Here is a 19,258-nt window from a genome sequence, read left to right on the forward strand (position 1 = left end):
AAAAAAATCACAAAATACCTAGAAAAGAAGAAGAGTGCTTCATAGCTGTAGTCCAAAATGAGTGGAAGGGTATCTATATTATCTTTCTAGAAAGGAGTCTTTTACCAGTGTTAGATGATCAGAATCCAACAATAATTTTTTTTTGTCCAGGAAATGAAGCAGAGAGAATCCATTGCCTATAAGTGGCAACAACTCCTTCTCTTCACTCACTGCCTCTTCTCAATCAGCTTCATATAATTAGTCTTTGCCTACATTTTACCATATACAGTTTTTTTTCGATAAAATATAGGATATAATAATCACCAAAATGTAAAGGACAAATATCAAGAGAAGACTTTTGTATGGTGCATTTAAGACTATTTATTAATCATAGTCCACTGTGTAAAGCTTTTAAAACCAATACCTTAAACTTTCAGTGCAATTCAGAATTGAAAAATAAAAGAGGGAGAGAGAAATGAAAACCCAACTAAAGAAGTTGTCACTGGGTGCTTGCTTTTTGAATAAGAGTCTAGAAGTTATGAGCCATAACTACAATGCTTCTTTTAAAAGAGACTGATTTTACTCTCACAAAGATTTTCCTTCATCTACCCATACACAGTCTGAAATTCATAACTGTTAAGAACTGAGTTGAAATCTTATAAATCTAGTGATTCATTACCACTAGAATGAACCATTAGAATCCATGCAATTTTGTATAAAAAAAGAGCCATCTGATTGCCAGTACACATTGCACTATTGAAAATAAAACAAAACAAAACAAAATAACCTTATCCTTAGCATTTGTAGGAATATTTTTAGGACTGAATGTATATTATTATTTTAAAGTAATTGTTTCAAGTAAGTTTTTGTAGTGATAATAATTCAAGGAAAGGGTAGTTTTGATACATAACATTTTCTGTGTTCCATATTAAAAAGAAATAAACCATTTATAAGCCAATCTCTTAAAACAGTCACCTGCATCTCATCTAATTTTGATTGAATATCTGGAGGAAAATCCCCTGCTCCACAGTTAAATGGGTCAAAAGGTTCTGCTCCAAACAAGTCCCGTTCTAAAAGGAGAGAAAATAATTAAGTAAATGAAATGACAGAAAGTGAGTTGAGTGAGTTAGGTCTGAAAGGCAAGACTATATAAAGAACTACTCACATGACCAAATGAGCCCCTACGCGCACACACACTGTCTGCTGGGCTCCCCTGAGCTTAGACTAGTTAAACACGAACAATGAAGCAAAGATCCATTTTATGACAGTATTAAAAACTGGTTACAGAGAATTATTATCCAGCGAGGTTTCTGTGTCTTTAATTAAGACTTCTTAATATCAAATTCACCAAATATGTGATAATTATTATAATACCTACCGAAGCAATTTAAATTAACTACAGTAATGTATCACTTTTTGAGACTTTTCTATTCCTCACTGATGCCTTTGTAACACAATAGTGAAGCAATATGTGGGACTGAGCAGATTGGCAAGTAGTTTACTCAGAGCTCATGATACCTTAATCTCATATTTATTCGGAAAAAATTTAAGGCACATTGTCTCATGTACTACGAAATCGTATCCCCTTCCTAAAGAAACACAATGGACAAGTTCTTTAAAAATGCCTCTTATTCTAGAAACATATTTCCTTTTAAAACTACCAATAATGAAATATCAACTGGCTCTCTGTACAGAAATTCTAAGGTATGCATTTTTTAATCACTAAGGAAGTGTCAAAGTTAAAGTTGATGTTTGTAATGTATAAAATTATAAAAATCTTTCCTCTGAATCATTCAAATGCATCCTTAATTGATACAACTTTTAAAAAATTATATAGACACATGGGAATTTATAATGTATTAAGCTTTTCATTTGTAAAAAAAACCCCATATTCTCAAAATTCAATACTATGTAAGAAATAATATTTATGCTCTTTTTTCTACCATATCCTCTAAATTAATATGTAATCCTCATTATGAAAGACTCTCACTTTTCTAGTTATAACTTTCTTTTTCAGATTCATGTATTAAATAAGGAAAAAATTTTATAAGTTTCTGGTGCTGGTAAGTATTATATAAATAAAAGGGACATATACTTAATCATCCAGATAAAGACACTTAAGTTTTAAGATAAAAGAAATGCTTCCAACAGTTACACTGGTGCAAAGGGGATAAACTAGAACTGTCCTAAACAAATAGAAATTTATTGTCACCTTATATGTGATATATAGGTATTATAGTATATAGAGTCACCTTATATTTATGGTGTTATTATTGTTGTTGTTTATTTTCCTCCATTTGATTCTACTTAGGCAATAAACCAGAACTTGGAGAACAGAGGAACTTCTCTTTGGAGTAGTGCCTTGGTTACCTACACACCACAAGCACGTCCAACAATGCTTTTACACATGGAAGATGTTTGTGAAAAGAAATGAATTAATGAAAATGAAGTAGAGTGGGCCAGGAGGAATAGATATTTTCATTACAGTCATATCTCAATTTATTGTGCTTTGTTTTATAGTGCTTCACAGATATTGTGTATGTGTGTGTGTTTGTGTGTGTTACCAATAAAAGGTTTGTGGAAACTCTGTATCAAATCTGTCGGTGCCATTTTCCAATAGCAATTACCTAAAAGATAGATACGGTATCAGTGTTTCTAGAATTCTATCTATCTATCTATCTATCTATCTATCTATCTATCTATCTATTTATCTACCTATCTATCTATCATTATATTTACTCAACTTTGGTACTCAGGATCATTAGACACTAAAAAATATAGCAAGGTGCGACTTCAGTTTCTTAAAAGCATTTGAGCATCCCTGCCTTAATTTTCTAAAGGCATATCAAACTTTCCAACGCCTAAACGGGAACATATTTTTCCACTTCTCTACTTCTAATTTTTCCTGTTAACAACATTTGGTCTAATATCTTGAATCATAATTGATTTTGAACTCTCAATCACCATCCTGATAGATTATTCCTTCTAAGTATTTTCAAACCTACTGCTCTTCTTCAGTTGATATTCTGACTTGCATTAAAACCCTATTTTGGAGATCTATGGCTAATTTGTATTTCAAATTCCATACTGCAACCCAGGTCTATCTATCATATGTTAAACAAATGCCCAATGGACTAAATAAATGAATGAGTAAATCAGTGATGAAGTCCAAGGAAGTCAAAAACAGTAAAGGAAGAGATGTGGGACACTCACAAGGACCAAAGAGACCCCATCATGATATCAGCATATTGGCAACATTTGCTAAAAACACACTATGACATGTATATTATGGATTATTCTCTGAAAAAATATTTTGCATTAGCAGAAAATATATTCAGAGGATTTAAATATATATTTCAATTTATGTTCAAGTTTGACATATTTTTGTAAACTGATTTTAAAGTTTCCAATGATATTCTCTAAAACTTATTGAATACTTAATGTGTGTAGCATACTTGGGTAAGTTCCACAAGGGGAAAAAATAAATTAAAGTCCTAAGCAAAAACTTCAGAGTTATATTGAAAATGTGTTAATGTGAACTAGAGAAGATTCAATAAAGCAAAAGATGTAAAACTCTCTTTTCTTCCATTTCCCTTTGGAGGTAACGACTAATCATAGATGATGGGGAATATTCTTTAAGTTTCTGTGACATGGTGCAGATCAAAATACAATCAAGACATTGAAAATGAGCATCTGTTAGATGCTTTCTAATTCATTAATAAGAGACTCTAATGTTCCTTCCAAATGTATAGAAAGCAAATCAGAAAAGCAATGCATGCACAGTATGTTAGATATCATGTAAAAAATAATAAATAAACAAATCATGCAATCCATAGTTTTACATATTTCTTTAACTAAAAGTGTCCATATACTCTATGATAACAAACACTTTAAACTGAACTCTATTAAACATGTTGAAAATATTAAAACAATTACCACCAGAGTTGCTTTTAATCATTAAATTAAAACATTAAGGGGCACCTGAGTGGCTCAGATGGTTAAGCGCCCAACTTCGACTCAGGTCATGATCTCATGGTTTGTGGGTTCGAGCCCTGTGTTGGGCTCTGTGGTGACAGCTCTGAGCCTGGATCCTGTTATGGATTATGTGTCTCCCTCTCTCTCTGATCCTTCCCTGCATGTGCTGTCTGTCTCTGTCTCTCAAAAATAAATGAAACATTTTTTTAAATTTTAACATAATTCTTTGGTAATGAACACTTTCAGTGAGCTTAAGATATATAATTTTCCATAAAGTGTTAATTAAACATTTAAAATGTACACAAATATAGCAAAGAATATTGGTTTCTTTAGAAAGCTTACTAATTTCTGTAGATCTACTAGGTATGGGAGGTGGCTGTGTGCCGTTGCCAGTAGGTGTTGAAGACGGGTGTGATACTGGAGAAAATGGTATCATATCAAAGATGTCAGTGGAGGGTGACTTAGGTGTCACACTGCCTGCCTGCAATGAAAATAATATGAATTAAGGCAGTATTTCAGGTTGACACATTGGAATGCTATTTCATATGCATATAAAACATATATAAACAACAAATTCAGCTGAATCACATGAACTTGCCATTTTATAGAACAAAAATAGTTAAATGTTGGCAATTTCATATGATTTAACCAGTAACACCAAACGCTTATTGGCAAGAAAGCAATAGAAAATTTCTGCAACAATGATCTCAAAGATAATGGCAAAAATGGTGACAAATTATTCTACATAGATATAAAAGGTATTGGATTTTTCTGTATATCTAGAAATAATTGCCATTTGTATCAGAGGATTGGAAATATTAGAAACTATATAAAAACATGATTTCAATAATATATTTTGCATAAGATTATGTTTTAAACAAAGTAACTGGACATAATGCATATTCTTAAATATGCCCATTCAAATGCAAATCATAACAACTTTAAAAATTTTTAAAGAATATAGTTTAATTCGTATTATAACTACAATAACAACTATTATACTCACTGCAGTGTCTTTTATTCTTGGGTAAGAGTTCATAGTTTCTATGATAAATTGCTACCTTGTGAAATAAATTAATAATCACTAAAAATACCACCAAAATCATTAAATTATCTGGGCCAGTCTGAGCCAGGATGTAAGGTAAGAATGGAAAACTACACACACACAAGGGCACACGCAATCTATAAAAGAAAGAGAATTCCATTTTTGGAAAAGAATAGTAAGGAAAATCTTGCTTTTCCCTAAGGAACATGAACAGAAATTACTTAGAGTGTTTCATAGTAAAATTAGACTCTTCAGAATACATTTATTTTTCTGATTCACAGATAAGGAAGGTAATGGAAGAAAAATAAGGCTGATTGTGTGTACAGAGTAACAGATTTGCTCTTTAGTAATATGGTCATTAGCACATTTTTTCATGCAGGAATATTGCTGTCATCTCCTTTTCTTTAATACTTTGAGGCAACTTTATCCCTCAGCTCTTTCCTCCTGTTCAGGAATAGTTTTCCTAATCAACTCTTCCCTCTATCTGCCCTGGCTTCTCTCTCTCTCCTCTTTCTTAGGATATAAAGATACTCAAATCTTGACTGTTGTTAAAAACAAAGCAAACCGATCAGAAATATCTTTACTCTGTCTCTCTTTACTCCTCTAGCCTTTCATCTCTCTTACCCTTTCCCTCAAGACTAAGCTCCTAGGAAGAGGTACTAACTCATATCAGTTGAGACTTTGCTCTTTTTTACTGAAAGTAGCTGAAACTGCTTTTACCAATATCACTGATGGCCTGACTTCCCAGTTGCCATATCAGTGGGTCCTTTGAAGTTACCTGTCCTATTTTGTCTTTCTGTGGATATGTACACAATCACCACTCTTTACTTGAAACTCTGATACCAGGTAAAAGGAAGTACAAATAAATGGCACACAAAGTCGCCAGGTCACATCACATTGATTCTGGACATACCTGATTTTTTTTCATAACAATATAAATGGCACATTTTAGTAGACTTTAAAAAACATATGTGAGATAATAAAAAAGGCTTTTGTGCTTAGCAAATTACATGAGGTCTTGGGATGCTGCTCTCACTGATTGGCTTGGGAAGGCCACATTTAGAAGGTGGTGGTATTAACAGTCCCAGTGACAGTCTGGAATCAGGCGAGTTGACAGGAGTGACAGTTATGGAAGAAATATTTAGACAGGAAGATGAATCATCATCACTATGCCAGAAAGAGGATGAGCATCTCTGAAACCCATATGGCTCACGATCAGACACTTTGTGCAGCAGCTGTAAAGGAATGACAGAGAAATACACTAAGGAGAAGAAAGAAGACAAGGAGGAAAAAGGAAAAAACATATATGAAAATTTATTTGTAAAATGGTATTTTGTGAAAAGGGTAATTTCAAAATAATTTTACTAAAAATTTTTTAAAAAGTAAAAAATTGTTTGTGTATGTTTTCCTATTGCAACAGTCCTCAGATTCAGGAATGTTTAACTTGACTATTTTTTCATTAAAATATTACATTTTTAGATATTTAAATGAAATATTGCATTACTAGGACTTGAGAGGAAGACAATAAAGAGGAAAGCTTGGTGATTTATTTTGATTAGAGTTTCTGTGTAATGATATGGGAAAAGGAAGCATAACCAAAAGAAAAGAACAGTCACTGAAGCAGAAGTAATGTCTAGTAAAAAGTAATGACTTTGTAGACTTTTCAGAAAGGGTTACAACTATCATTTTAAATTTAATACTCAAAACACTCTTTTGAGATATAAGTATTAGTAATGTTATATCTCTATTATAATAAAGATATGGGAAATAAGGCCCATGCATTCTTTGTGATTTATTCTTATATGAAAGAAGAAGCAGAGCCTAAATTCAAAACACTGACTCCAGTCATCACCACCTTCCTATGGGTAGTGAGTTCCAAATGGTAAGATTTCTCAGGAATGGGCAATCTCGAATTAATGAGATAATAAATAATTAGATAAGCAGTAAGCGGTACACTGTACTGGGTGTGCACGTTAGTTTTTTGGTGACTTTTAAAAGTTATTTCCATTACACTATGGGAAGCAAGTGCAAAAGCTGATCTAGAACCAAGTGGACTGCCAGATATCAGAGTGGTCAATGAAAACAACAAGCCAAAATGAAAGTAATAATTAAGCCTTTATTCACTTACTGCTGTAGTATAAGCAAGATGCCAGAAAGAAGATGGTGGCCTCAACAATGTCCCATTTTTTCCCCCAGGAAATGGAACTGGACTAAGGTCAGAAGTATCAGTGCATAAGCAAGGCATTGTCTTTCTATTGGGGGAGCCCTGAACTAAATTTCTTGCTGGTTTGTTGTTGGTGTCATTATTTTTGTTGTTTTGAGGGGAGGGGGCAAGACAGGGGAGGGAAAAGGAGCAAGGGCTAGAAAAGGGCTACTTTTCAGAAATGTACTGAATACTGAACCATAGTGGAGAAAGCAGTTTTCAAAGTCCTCATAAGATGGTCTTGACAGATGCTTTTTGAGAAGGCCATGACCAAGGGCCTCCAACAAGAAGGCCTCTGAATATAGGCACCTGGGCTAGGACTGCAGATATGTGGAAGAGCATGGCTGGCTGAGGTCGAGGGGGCTGAGTTGTTGATGGCATCCCCTCCACACTAGGCACTAAATCTGGTAGGGAAGGCAGCTTTCCTCCTATGAGACTTGCCAGGTGAAGCCTTTGTAATTGCCTATGACTGGGCTGACAGGACTGGGCCTGGAGCCAGACTCCTCAGCTACAGGTCACACTTCAGAGACTTTTTTTAAACACAGATGTGGCTTTTCATAATCTCATAGTGAAAGGTTATGACTAGAGGAACCTGAAAATTTGAAGGAAGTTTTTAAGTTGGGAGTTACTTCTTCACACATTTCTCAAAGCAGAGGGGAACACCAAGCAGTGTAAAGTGAGAGATTTAAGTTGAAAGCAAGGTTCAGTGTGGAAGCAAGTCTCTGATGGTCTGAGTTACATAATTCATCACTCTATTAATATGCATATAGCTATATAATCATTGTTCTCCCTATTGACCTCCATAGTAATCTATCTGTAGACATGTATATGTGTATGCATGCATATATTTTTTATAATTTTAAAATCTACTTTGTAATATACATGGTTTACGGTATAATTTAATGATTGGTTGGTCACCATTTACTTTAAGTGACAACTGTAAGCTCCTTGTGGACAAAGTTTTTCTAAATTTTATCTAAAAGAAGTATTTTCAGGGCACCTGGGTGGCTCAGTCAATTAAGGATCTAACTCTTAATATTGGCTCAGGTCATGATCTCAGGGTGGTGAAATCAAGCCCCACATTGGGATCTGCACTGAGCATGGAGCCTGCTTAAGATTCTCTCTCTCTCTCTCTCTCTCTCTCTCTCTCTCTCTCTCTCTCTCTCTCTCTCTTTGCCCTTCCCTGACTCATGCATGCATGTGCACACCCTCTCTCTCTCTCTCTCGAAAGTAAATATAAATAAATAAACAAAAGCGGTATTTTCTAAAAGAGTTGTAGACATGTAATAAGCTGTCAATGTATATTTTTAGTCTAATTTATACTATAGCACCCTTTTAGTTTTTAAATAGGCTTCATACTCAATGTGAAGCTTAATGCAGGTCTTCAACTGACAACCCTGAGATCAAGACCTGAGCTGAGGTCAAGAGTCAAACACTTAAATGACTGAGCCATCTGGGCACCCTTATTTTAGAGCAATTTTTAAACTTAAAACTGGAAATCAGTAAGAATATTTATACTGAGTAAAACATAATATGATATTCAGGGGAAGGTATCATCTGGCTTATAACATAAATGAGGGTACTCTATATTATTTTATGTCTTACATTGGCCAAAAAATCTTAACCAGATGCCTCAAAACAAATCAAGGCTAAAATAATCTAACATAAGTGCTCTAGTGTTTTATGATATTGTTAATATTATGCCTTCTACTTACTGAGAATGTATACTTAAATAATGTGAAAATAACCAAGTTGTTAAATATACCAATAAAAAGGTATTTTCACTTTCAACATGGTAAATCTGGGATATATATCGATAGTTGTGGTATCTAAGGTTTAAGACTCTACCACTAACTATCATAGGTTTCCTTTGGGTCAGTAATGAAGTTTTGGTCAACTGCATTTATTGCTGGGATCAAACAGATCTCTTAAAATATTGAATCAGTTGCTTTTAGTTAATATTAAGAGCCTGCAAATTAAAATCTGGAGCTTTTCTTGAGAAGTTAGAAAATCTAAAAAGTGAGCCCAGAGACTTGCCTGGAAATAACTGACTGGTAGTAATGGCTGTGCCTTTTAAGTTGGGTATATGCTTTCTAATTCATCACTACAACCACATACTCATCACACATTTATGTCGCAACTTGGGCTGCACTGATGTCTTGAGTGTGTGATTCCTAACTCAGAAATGATTCAAGTCAAGGAATTAAATACTACATCTGTTAAATATTTTAAGTGGTGTTTCTAAATTTAGGGGGTTAGGAGCTAGTCACTTTTTAAGCTGCCACTGTTAACTCATTGAGGATATTTATTTAAGAAATTAAAGACATAGTTTAGATGAAAACAGATTGATATTTTAATTTTGGGTCTTCTGTCAGTATTTTGACAAATGGCTAGAAACCAAAATTTTTGCACTGTCTTACAGAAATTGATGGCACCATTGTTTAAGTAGTCCCTATGCTCATAATTCCAAGTGCTTTGGTCTTTATGAAGGTGCACAGGATCTGAATTATTAAATTAAGGAAACAAGGAGCTCTATGTTCAACCATTACATGTTAATTGCACAGACATGGCTAGGTTATTAAGGCCTATTAATAATGAGTGCCCATATCTGAGATTCATTGTTGTAGTTTTGTAGCTCACTCTTTCAGTAAGCAGTGGCTTGGTGCATTTAGGCCATGGTGAATATTTCAATCTTAGCCTTGTCTAAATATGACAGCAATGATGAAGTGTCACAGAAGACTTTGAATTCTCAGTAACTGTTGAATACATTTAAACAATAACAAAAAATTGCATTAAACAGTTCTACAGAAATATTAGAATGATATAAAAATCAGGGCACTTGGGTGGCTCAGTTGGTTGAGCATCTGGCTTGGGTCATGATCCCTGGACCCAGGTCCGAACCCCATGTCAGGCTCTGTGCTGAGCATGGAGCCTTATTAGGATTCTCTCTCTCTTTCCCTCTATGCCTCTCCCCTACTTGTGCACTCACTCACTCACTCTCTCTCTCTCTAAAATACAAATTTTACAGAAAAGAATGGTATCAAAATTTTATTTTAGGCTGTTAATTGTTTTGGTAATATAAATATCCAAATATCCTTTTAAAATGTAAAACAGCTTTAAGATTAAAATATGATTTAACATCACTATTAAAACAGAGTTTCAAAATTCTACTTAGAATTAAATTTACAAAATAATTATTTAAATTTATATGTCCAATTTTTTTCTAGTTGAAAAACTGGTAGATTATAAATAACACTAAACATGAGGAAATACCATTGTGATGGAAATTTTCTAGCAGCTCTATGCTGCCATGCAGATTCACACTCTCCAAGTTCATTAGTATGATACCTTTTTAATATCACTTTAATTTTTTTTCACTTTAATTTTTTAATGTTTATTCATTAAACATTAGTGAATAAGACAGGCAGAGTGTCAGTGGGGGAGAGACAGAGAGACAGGGAGACACAAAATCTGAAGCAGGCTCCAGGCTCTGAACTGTCAGCACAAAGCCTGATGTGGAGCTCAAACTCATGAACCACGAGATCATGACCTGAGCTAAATTCGGGTGCTTAACTGACTGAGTCATCCAGACATCCCATGTTTAAAAAGTAATAACTTCTATAGTTTAGAATTTATAGCATCATGAATGCACTTTTGTTTTTCAGATTTCTAGATTCACAGTTTGGTTGTATTGGTCTTTTACTTGTAAGACCTATTATCTTATTTGTTCTTACAAGAATGTCACAAGTTAAATGGATATGATTGTCTGCATAATCCAAAGAGGAAAACTGCAATAAGAAATTAATGATTTGGTCAGGTACTCATGGTCAGAGCTGGAATGGAATATATTTTTCTTCCCATTAGATAGAGTTTACTTCCTTAGAATCATTTTTTGTGCAAGTAACAATTATGAAAATGAAGCCATGAACCAGTAATCATTTTTTGTGGGCAACAAATGTTCTTGAATCAATGTCATGTTTAAAATTTATGCTTTTGTTTAAAGATTCACATTTGGCTTGTTGTGTAACGGAGAGTTTTCACAATCTGCTCTTGCCTGTCTTGACTTCAATAATAGTCGAGAAAACACTAGATGAAGATAAATAGGCAGTTTTGTTTACCCACAATGAAATACACATTTTAGGTTATAATTGTCCTATCAAGTCTAATCAGTGGCCACACAGTTGATTATGTAAAGGTAGAATGTTATCCAGTAACAAACACTTGGTTTAATTGAAAGGGAGACATTTATTTTACTCAGCAATAGAAAGTCCAGTACTTCTAAGGACTACAATTTTATTCATTTATCTTCCTGGCAAGAAGCCGATTTGGTTAAAAGCATCTATAGCCAGAAATGTAAAATGTAAGCATTCAGACACAAGAATCAAGAGGAACAATTTGATTGAACTTGCTATACCCACATCTTATAATGGAACAATCTTCTGGGGGCATTCACGAGGCTAGGAGGGCAGAATAAACCCTTTTTCCTGATATAAATACAGGCAGCACTGCCATGTGAATGTAATAAATGGAAATCAGATTGTTCCTAGATAATTAGTACCAAATGGTGGAAACCCAACCTCTAATCTATTGCCAAACCACTAGAACACAGCAAAAAGCAAACAGCACAGTCAAGTAACGGAAATTTCTCAGTGTATCTAAATGACTGTATAAAATAAGGACCCAATTTCTAAAACCAATGAAAAGATTTCCACAATTTCGGTGTGATACAGAGGTATGTAATATGGGTGCTATCAAAGGCTAGTTCATTTGCCTTAGAAAAGGAATTTATGATTGAACAATGGGGTGGTATTTAAGAGACATGTAAGCATTGTATTTGTCAAGAACAAGTTAAAAATAGCATGTCAACTTACACATGAGAAAATTACAAATAGGTGGGGTTCTTCATCATGCATATGAGAAATTGGCTTTAAGTAAAAAAGGAGTTTGGATATGTATTGAAGATATACATTGGTTTGTAGTTAGAAAGTCTTTTAATTTTAATATTGAGCAAAAAACAAGTCTCCGATTTTGGTTTCCTTAGCTAGAAATAAACTACTCTAGAACCTCATACTGGGTAAATTTATACTTGGTGCATTAACGAAAATAATAAAGAGTAGTCCAAGTGTGATAGAAAAAGAACAAACTTTTGTCATTCGAGTACTAAAATCATGAGCCTAGATCTCCTTCTTGAATTCCATAAGCATCTTCAGGTGGCTGTCCAATAGGCAGAACTAACATGAGGAAAAGTAAAATATTCTTTTTATGTACCTTCCTCAAGCCATGGCTATTTTGAAAACTGGTCCCACTACCCAGATGTTCAGGATAAAACCCTACAGGACAATTCTGAGCCCTCTTTTCTTCTACAGCCCCCCAAACACTCTATCAGCAAATCCTGAAAGCTCAACTTCCAAAATGTATCAAGTTACATACACCATCTGAAATGATAGAATTTTAGACTAATTTACTCTTCTCCCTCTCCTAGGCTACTGACATAGCCTCTTAGACAGTTTTTGGGGACTCATTTTGGCCTTTTTACAGACCACAGTGTATTGTATAGGTCAGCCAGATGATCCCTAAAGCCCCTGTATAAAACCTGCAAATAACTTCTCAGTGCAATTAGGAAAAAAAAAAATCCTACAGGGCTCTATAAAATCTAGCCCCTGACTCTCTCTCCAATGTCATCTCCAACCTTTTTTGGCCTTGGCCACTATGTTGCAGGCATAAAGGTCGTGTTACAGTTTCCAGTCCTTTGATTGACTAACTTTTTATCATTCATGTTTCAATTCGAATGTTACCTTCCCAGAGAGGGCTTTCCATGATCACTGTCTCTAAAACCGTTCCCACCCAGGGCACCTGGCTGACTCAGTTGGTTAAGCATCTGACTTTGGGTCAGGTCATGATCTCACGATTTGTGAGTTTAAGGCCCACATTGGGCTCTGTGCTGACAGCTCAGAGCTGGAGCCTGCTTCAGATTCTGTGTCTCCTTTCTCTCTGCCCCTCCCCTGCTCTTTCTCTCTCTCTCAAAAATAAATAACATTAAAATTTTTTAAAAAATAAAATAGTCCCCACTATTCTCTCCTACTCTGCTCTATTTTATTTTATTTGTAGCATACATCAAATTTGAATTTTTACGTTTATTTATTCATTTACCTAGGGGTTGATTACCCATCTCCCTCTCTTTCCCCCATAGGATATAAATTTCTTAACAGCTGAAATTCATATACTTCTAAAACCCAACAGCCTAGAATATCATATGACTATATTAGATATTCAATAAATATTTTACAAGTTGCCATAACAGATCACAACTGTATCTAATTGTGGAATTAGCAAATGTGAGAAAACAAAAATCAAAATGATATGCACTGTCATACACAAGACATGTCACTAAGATACTATTTCATTAAAGGAGTGATGACTTGGTGGGATTAGGGAAAATGAAAACAAAATTACAATTTACACAGTGAAGGCTTGAAAGGACATTTTAGGATGCTTGAATATTTTCATTAAAAGCTTAAACCTAAAATTACATAGTTTACACCTTTAAAACACATCAGTATGACCCATTCACAATGACGTCTATAATACATACATGAATGGCTGGCCATCATGTAAGGAACTGCAACCCTTCCTCAGGGTGCCTTTGGGGAGTGCAAAGAAATGTATCTATGTTCTCACCCACACAGCAATTCCTTAACGTACAAAGGTTTTCAGTTTTCTACACACCAGGGCCTCACATTTTTAATTTATGATTTAATAGAGAATAAAAGATTCAATACCTCTAAAACTGGATTTTCTGATGAGAAGATGTTATTCCTTTGAACCATTGTTCTGTGTTACAGAACTTCAACTATAATTTTGGACCTCTTCCAAGGAAAAATAGCTTGTGATCTTTTAGTTATCTAATCAAATTTACCAAAAATGTTTCTTATTTTTCTCATGGTTCCCATCATTGACTTTATCTGCTATTTGATCACACACTGATAAGAACAGCATCCACACCAGGGATTTTAGTTATTTTCATTTCCTATATTACTTTTGATATCACCCCCCCATAATTCCATTCCTACTTTTGCTCTCTTCTCTCCTTCTTCCCAAAGAGACATTGTAAAGCTAAGATTAGAGATAAACGTTTTATTGTACTTTGACTAATACTTGCTTAATGGGGACTATATTGTGTTTGACTTGCAAATTCTAATATTTCAGGAAATGGTTGTTTTATATGCGTACTTTAATGAACCAAATTATAGTGTTAAATCATTTATAGAGAACCATTTCTGAATTAGTGTTTTATATTTACTAATAGAGGTACTTCTGTGTGACTTCAGAAAATTTGGCTCCCAGTAGGATCAAGACCTGTCTTGGGCTAGTCATCCGAGAAGAATCATCTGTCTTGGGGCTGCTTCTCACCACAACACACTGAAAGCTCATGGAGAATCTGATGCCAAATCAGTTTTATATATCAAGCCCATCTATATTATAATTTTGAGGTGCATAATGGGATTCATAATTCATTTCAGGACTTCTTCTATTCATGTATTAATCGCTGCCTCTAATCCTTTAAACAAACTGCTGAGAACTTTAGCAATTTTGGAGCATTCTATCCTTTAGTCCTTTGAGAGCAAAGAAAATAAACAAAATTTGTTTCCAGAGTTACAAGCCCAACAAGTATTTACTGTGCATTAACTTTGCAACACATGATGGCACTCCATGAGGTACGTTGTGTCCTGGCTGTGTCCTATAAAACCAATGGCCAAATTTCATAAGAAAGCTGTAATTTAGAAGTTTGTCTTTCCATAGACCATTATAAGCTATTAAACAAGAGTTACCTATACTTTAAATGTATATTTTACTTATGATTTTCACTGTTTTTCAAATTCAATTTTAAGAGAGTCATCAACAAACCTTAACAGAGTGGATATTTATGAGCATGGCAACCTTTCATACTAAATAACTATAGATAATTTAATTCAGTTCCTTTTTTTTTTTTTTTTTTTTTTTTTTAGGGAGAGATAGAGAGACAGAATGCCAGAGAGGAAGAAAGAATTCCAAGAAGGCTCCATACTGTCAGCAATGAGCCTGAAGCAGAGATCATGACCTGTGCTGCGATCAAGAGCTGGATGCTTTAGGGGGCGCCTGGGTGGCTCAGTTGGTTAAGAGTTGGATGCTTCACCAACTGAGCCACCTGGGTGCTCCTAATTCAGCTCATTTTTAATACCAGAAAATTGGGAGATCATTTTAAGAAATGTGAAATAAATATAGCACTTGGTGTTATATTAATTTATTTAAGTAACATAACTAAATTTGAAAATGAAAGACAAAAATGTTTGTTCATAATCTCTCCAAAAAATTTTCAGGCACAAAATATCATGTAGCAATTTAAAAATGTTGGGTCTCTTTCCTTTAAAAATCAAATAATTTTTATTGTTTTATATTAAGGAAAATGTACATCCTTCAGTATAATTTTGAAAATCATAAGCCTTTAGAAACTGAAAAATTATAGGACAAGTAACTTCTCAAGTTGAAATAAAGAGAAAATACATATTGCTATGACAAAAGAATATAATTGCAAAATTAGAATTTGAGTTATTTACATAATGATCATTGAAGCAATAATTTTGTGAATTAAGTGCAAAAAAGTGGTTTAGAGAAAACTATAATTTAAAAAAAATTTTTTAATGTTTTATTTATTTTTGATACAGAGGGAGACAGAGCATGAGAGAGGGAAGGTCAGATAGAGAAGGAGACACAGAACTGGAAGCAGGCTCCAGACTCTGAGCTAGCTGTCAGCACAGAGCCCGACGCAAGGCTTGAACACACGAACATGAGATCTGACTTGACCCAAAGTTGGAGGCTTAACCGACTGAGCCACCCAGGTGCCCCTATATCTCTTTTAAATTCAACCTTTTAGTTATAGTCTTTGAAGCATTCTATGAGACATATTCAGTATGAAGATGAACACAATGCTTATACTAGATATTAAATGACAATTTCTGGAGAACTAATACCTTTTTTTAAAGTTTATTTATTTATTTTGAAAGAGAGCATACATGCACACATGCAAGCAGGAGAAGGGTAGGGGAAGAGGGAATCTTAAGTAGGCACCACACCTAGCATAGAGCCCAATTCGGTGCTCAATTTCACAACTATGAGATCATGACCTGAGCCAAAATCAACAGCCAGATGCTCTACTGAGAGCCATCCAGGTACCCCTGGCTATTACTTTTTAATAAGTGACTATTTGAATCATGTTATTGTTTTTTATATAACTGACTCTACCAAATAGAATTGATGAATAAATGAACAGACAGTCTGTGTGTTTCATTTACATGCCAACTATCATGGTCATGCTTATAATGGCTATCTCAGCCAAAGGATCATGGGAACTGATACAAGTGTCATCTCTTCATTCCTTCTGCCCCCTGCCATTGCTGAAGCTGACTTGGTGACCATGTCAGATCACCAAGGCACATGCATAACCCCCATCCTGGCCTACCTTTCTTCTCAATGGCCCCAAGGGTAGTCTAGGGCAGTGCCTGCTTTCAGGAAATAAAAGAAGGGAGTGCTTGTTTCATGGTCCATCAATATGCCCCAGACTCCTCTGGTCCTCCCAGATCCACCTGCCCCTGAACACGATGTCTTAGTTCTGTGTCTAGAGACAGAGTGTAAAAAGTGAGCATGCTTTGGGTTTGGGTCCAAAATGATATTGGATCGTAATTTATTCCTTTGCAAACATAGATTAAAGCAAAGTTACTATTGATATGCAGTGAATTCCAGAAACAACCTAATGTTAAGACTGCTTGAAAAGGCAACTTCCTTTCATTTATGTTTATACTCCTAGTTTGTTTCACAGGATGACTTACACTAAGACTTTCAACAAGACACAAAACGGTGTTACTCCATTTTGGGACCAATGTTTGAAGGAGTTTGAGCTGATGGTCTATTCCTTGGGACCAGGGAGGCAAGAAAAAAAAAACCTCATAATCTTAATGAGAAGCAAACAGTGATAGTAGTGAAGAGATAAGAAAAGGAAGGAATATTAAAATAAAGACAGCCTCACTGTACACACAAAAGCAAATAGGAACACAGGAGCCTCAGTCCCAAGCTCTCTCTTCTTGGCTGTGTCAGTGCCACTCCCATACATATACGCCAAGCAGTGGAAGTGACATCTGCTTCAGGGAGAAACATGGAAAAGTGTGAGTTTAAAAGAAAGTTTTTTGGTCCATTTCCAAGGCACACCAATTTGAATCCCTGAGTGAAATTTCTTACAGAAACATTTTAAGGATGAAGAATTGGGAAAATATTAGATGATAGAGAGATAGATAGATAGATCTTTTCACTGAGTTAGCCTAGAGACTGAACCAAAATGGACTTGCAGAAAAAATTAGAAACAAAAATTCCTTTTAAAAGTTTGCAAATGCCATAATTGTGTTTCAGTTTATACCATCATGCTATAAGTTATATGTTAATATTTTTAAAATGAAAAATAAAACATACTTTAGTAGAGATCAGTAGCACAGATGATTCAAGAAGAAAAAGTTTTCTAAATATATTTTGCCAGAAAAATACTGTTTTAAACTCCATCTTCCTCCTCCAAATGTTTCCCTTATCCAAGATAACACACATAAAAAATGACATCATACATGTTATTGGGAAAAGGATTTCAAATCTATGATAAACCAAAAGTAAACAATTTAACTATAAATATTTGAGAGTTGTCTGCAGAGACTACCATTCATTTTAGTGTCGGATATACAACTGTATCACTCCGTGGAAACCTTGCTATTCAATATAAGAAACCAAAGTCAGTCTTGTTAACAGTTCAGTTTCTATAATGAAACTCAATATTCCAAGGGTAGATTGGCTTAGGTCATTAAATCTAACTTCTGTAAGTAGTAATCAATAGGAATAAAGGGAAGAATATGCCACAAACTGAGGGAGGACTTATTCTATAAAACATGAGCAAAAAGAGCAACATGGAAAAACAACTCTGGTCTGAACTACCTAGGTACTAATGTTTTAATTAACATCTTTCATCTCTACCCGTTTAGTTTTAAAATATTGATCCCAGAGTATTATTTGAAACATCACAGAGCGAATCTAGAGATGTTTATCTCCAAGAAGTCTCAATTCTAAGGATAATATGCACATCGTTTATATACTTACTGGAGATGCTGATCCTTGGGTTATTCTTAACTGGCTTTCCAAATCTTGTACTCTGTTTTTAAGTTCCATGTTTTCAGTTTCTAAGTCTTGAATCTAAAAAGCAATGATTATTGAATAACCTTCAGAAATTTATTCTTGGAAGATATTGGCTATTATGTTGGCTACATTGATGAATAGGATTCCATATTATTTAACATTTTAATGTACTCTTGTGCACAGGGGACAAAATTATTTGATAAAGGCTGGGAAACATCAGGGAATTCTAGGTCACTGGAAAGATATTATTAGATTTAAAATATGTTTTTACATGTGTGCAAATTCCATGTCTCTAATACCTCATCTCTGTGTTTTCTTGTTGCACTATGCAATCTGTTACCCATAATCTTGGAGTATAACCGCAAGACAGTGAAACTTGCTTGTGATGATTTTGAAGAGAGTGGAGAAAGGGTGTAATTTAATTACAAAGGAATCTGATCTGCATGGGAAACCACTTACCCAGCATCTGCTGCTTCTGCTGCTCTGATCCCCATGAGAAGCATCAGGAAGTGAAGCAAAGTCACATGAGAACACTAAGTTCTTGTGGGAATTCAATATAAAATGGTTAAAAACTGTGCAGGGGATCAGGAATGAAAAATTATAGGAACACAGTGAAAGCAGTTCCAATCAGTGTGGGGGAATTTTAATGGCAGGTCTTCTAAATTTGTTTGATGATCTGCAAGTTTCCCTGTACTTACATCACATAAATGTAAAACAAGAAGTTTAGTTTACTCACTCTTTTCTGTAATCCTGCGATCTGTTTCCTTGTTTCAACATCTTTTCCTCCAGATTCTAGAAATTTCCTGTATGCCAGGTCAAATGCTTGGCCAATTGTTAAAGTTATTTCTTCAGCC

At 34.6% G+C, this 19,258-nt stretch overlaps 1 protein-coding gene across 9 annotated transcripts in view; it reads right to left on the minus strand.

Annotated features, from left to right (window-relative positions):
* Positions 1–350: 350 nt before the first annotated feature.
* Positions 351–19,258, minus strand: part of GULP1 (GULP PTB domain containing engulfment adaptor 1) — a 264,099-nt gene continuing 245,191 nt past the window's right edge. For 6 of the 9 annotated variants that reach the window (XM_029934269.1, XM_029934267.1, XM_029934268.1 and 3 more), the window contains 6 exons: positions 19,141–19,257; positions 18,864–18,887; positions 18,369–18,461; positions 6,010–6,234; positions 4,297–4,435; positions 351–1,049 (listed from right to left, as the gene is read on the minus strand). In XM_029934269.1, the coding sequence (XP_029790129.1) occupies positions 862–1,049; positions 4,297–4,435; positions 6,010–6,234; positions 18,369–18,461; positions 18,864–18,887; positions 19,141–19,257 (786 nt within the window). In that variant the 3' untranslated portion in view covers positions 351–861. The remainder of the gene's footprint in view (positions 1,050–4,296; positions 4,436–6,009; positions 6,235–18,368; positions 18,462–18,863; positions 18,888–19,140; position 19,258) is intronic. The other 3 variants (XM_029934274.1, XM_029934275.1, XM_029934276.1) reach the window with 3 other exon arrangements.

Source organism: Suricata suricatta, chromosome 3 (assembly GCF_006229205.1).
Source record: "Suricata suricatta isolate VVHF042 chromosome 3, meerkat_22Aug2017_6uvM2_HiC, whole genome shotgun sequence".
In the NCBI taxonomy this organism is placed as follows: Eukaryota; Metazoa; Chordata; class Mammalia; order Carnivora; family Herpestidae; genus Suricata; species Suricata suricatta.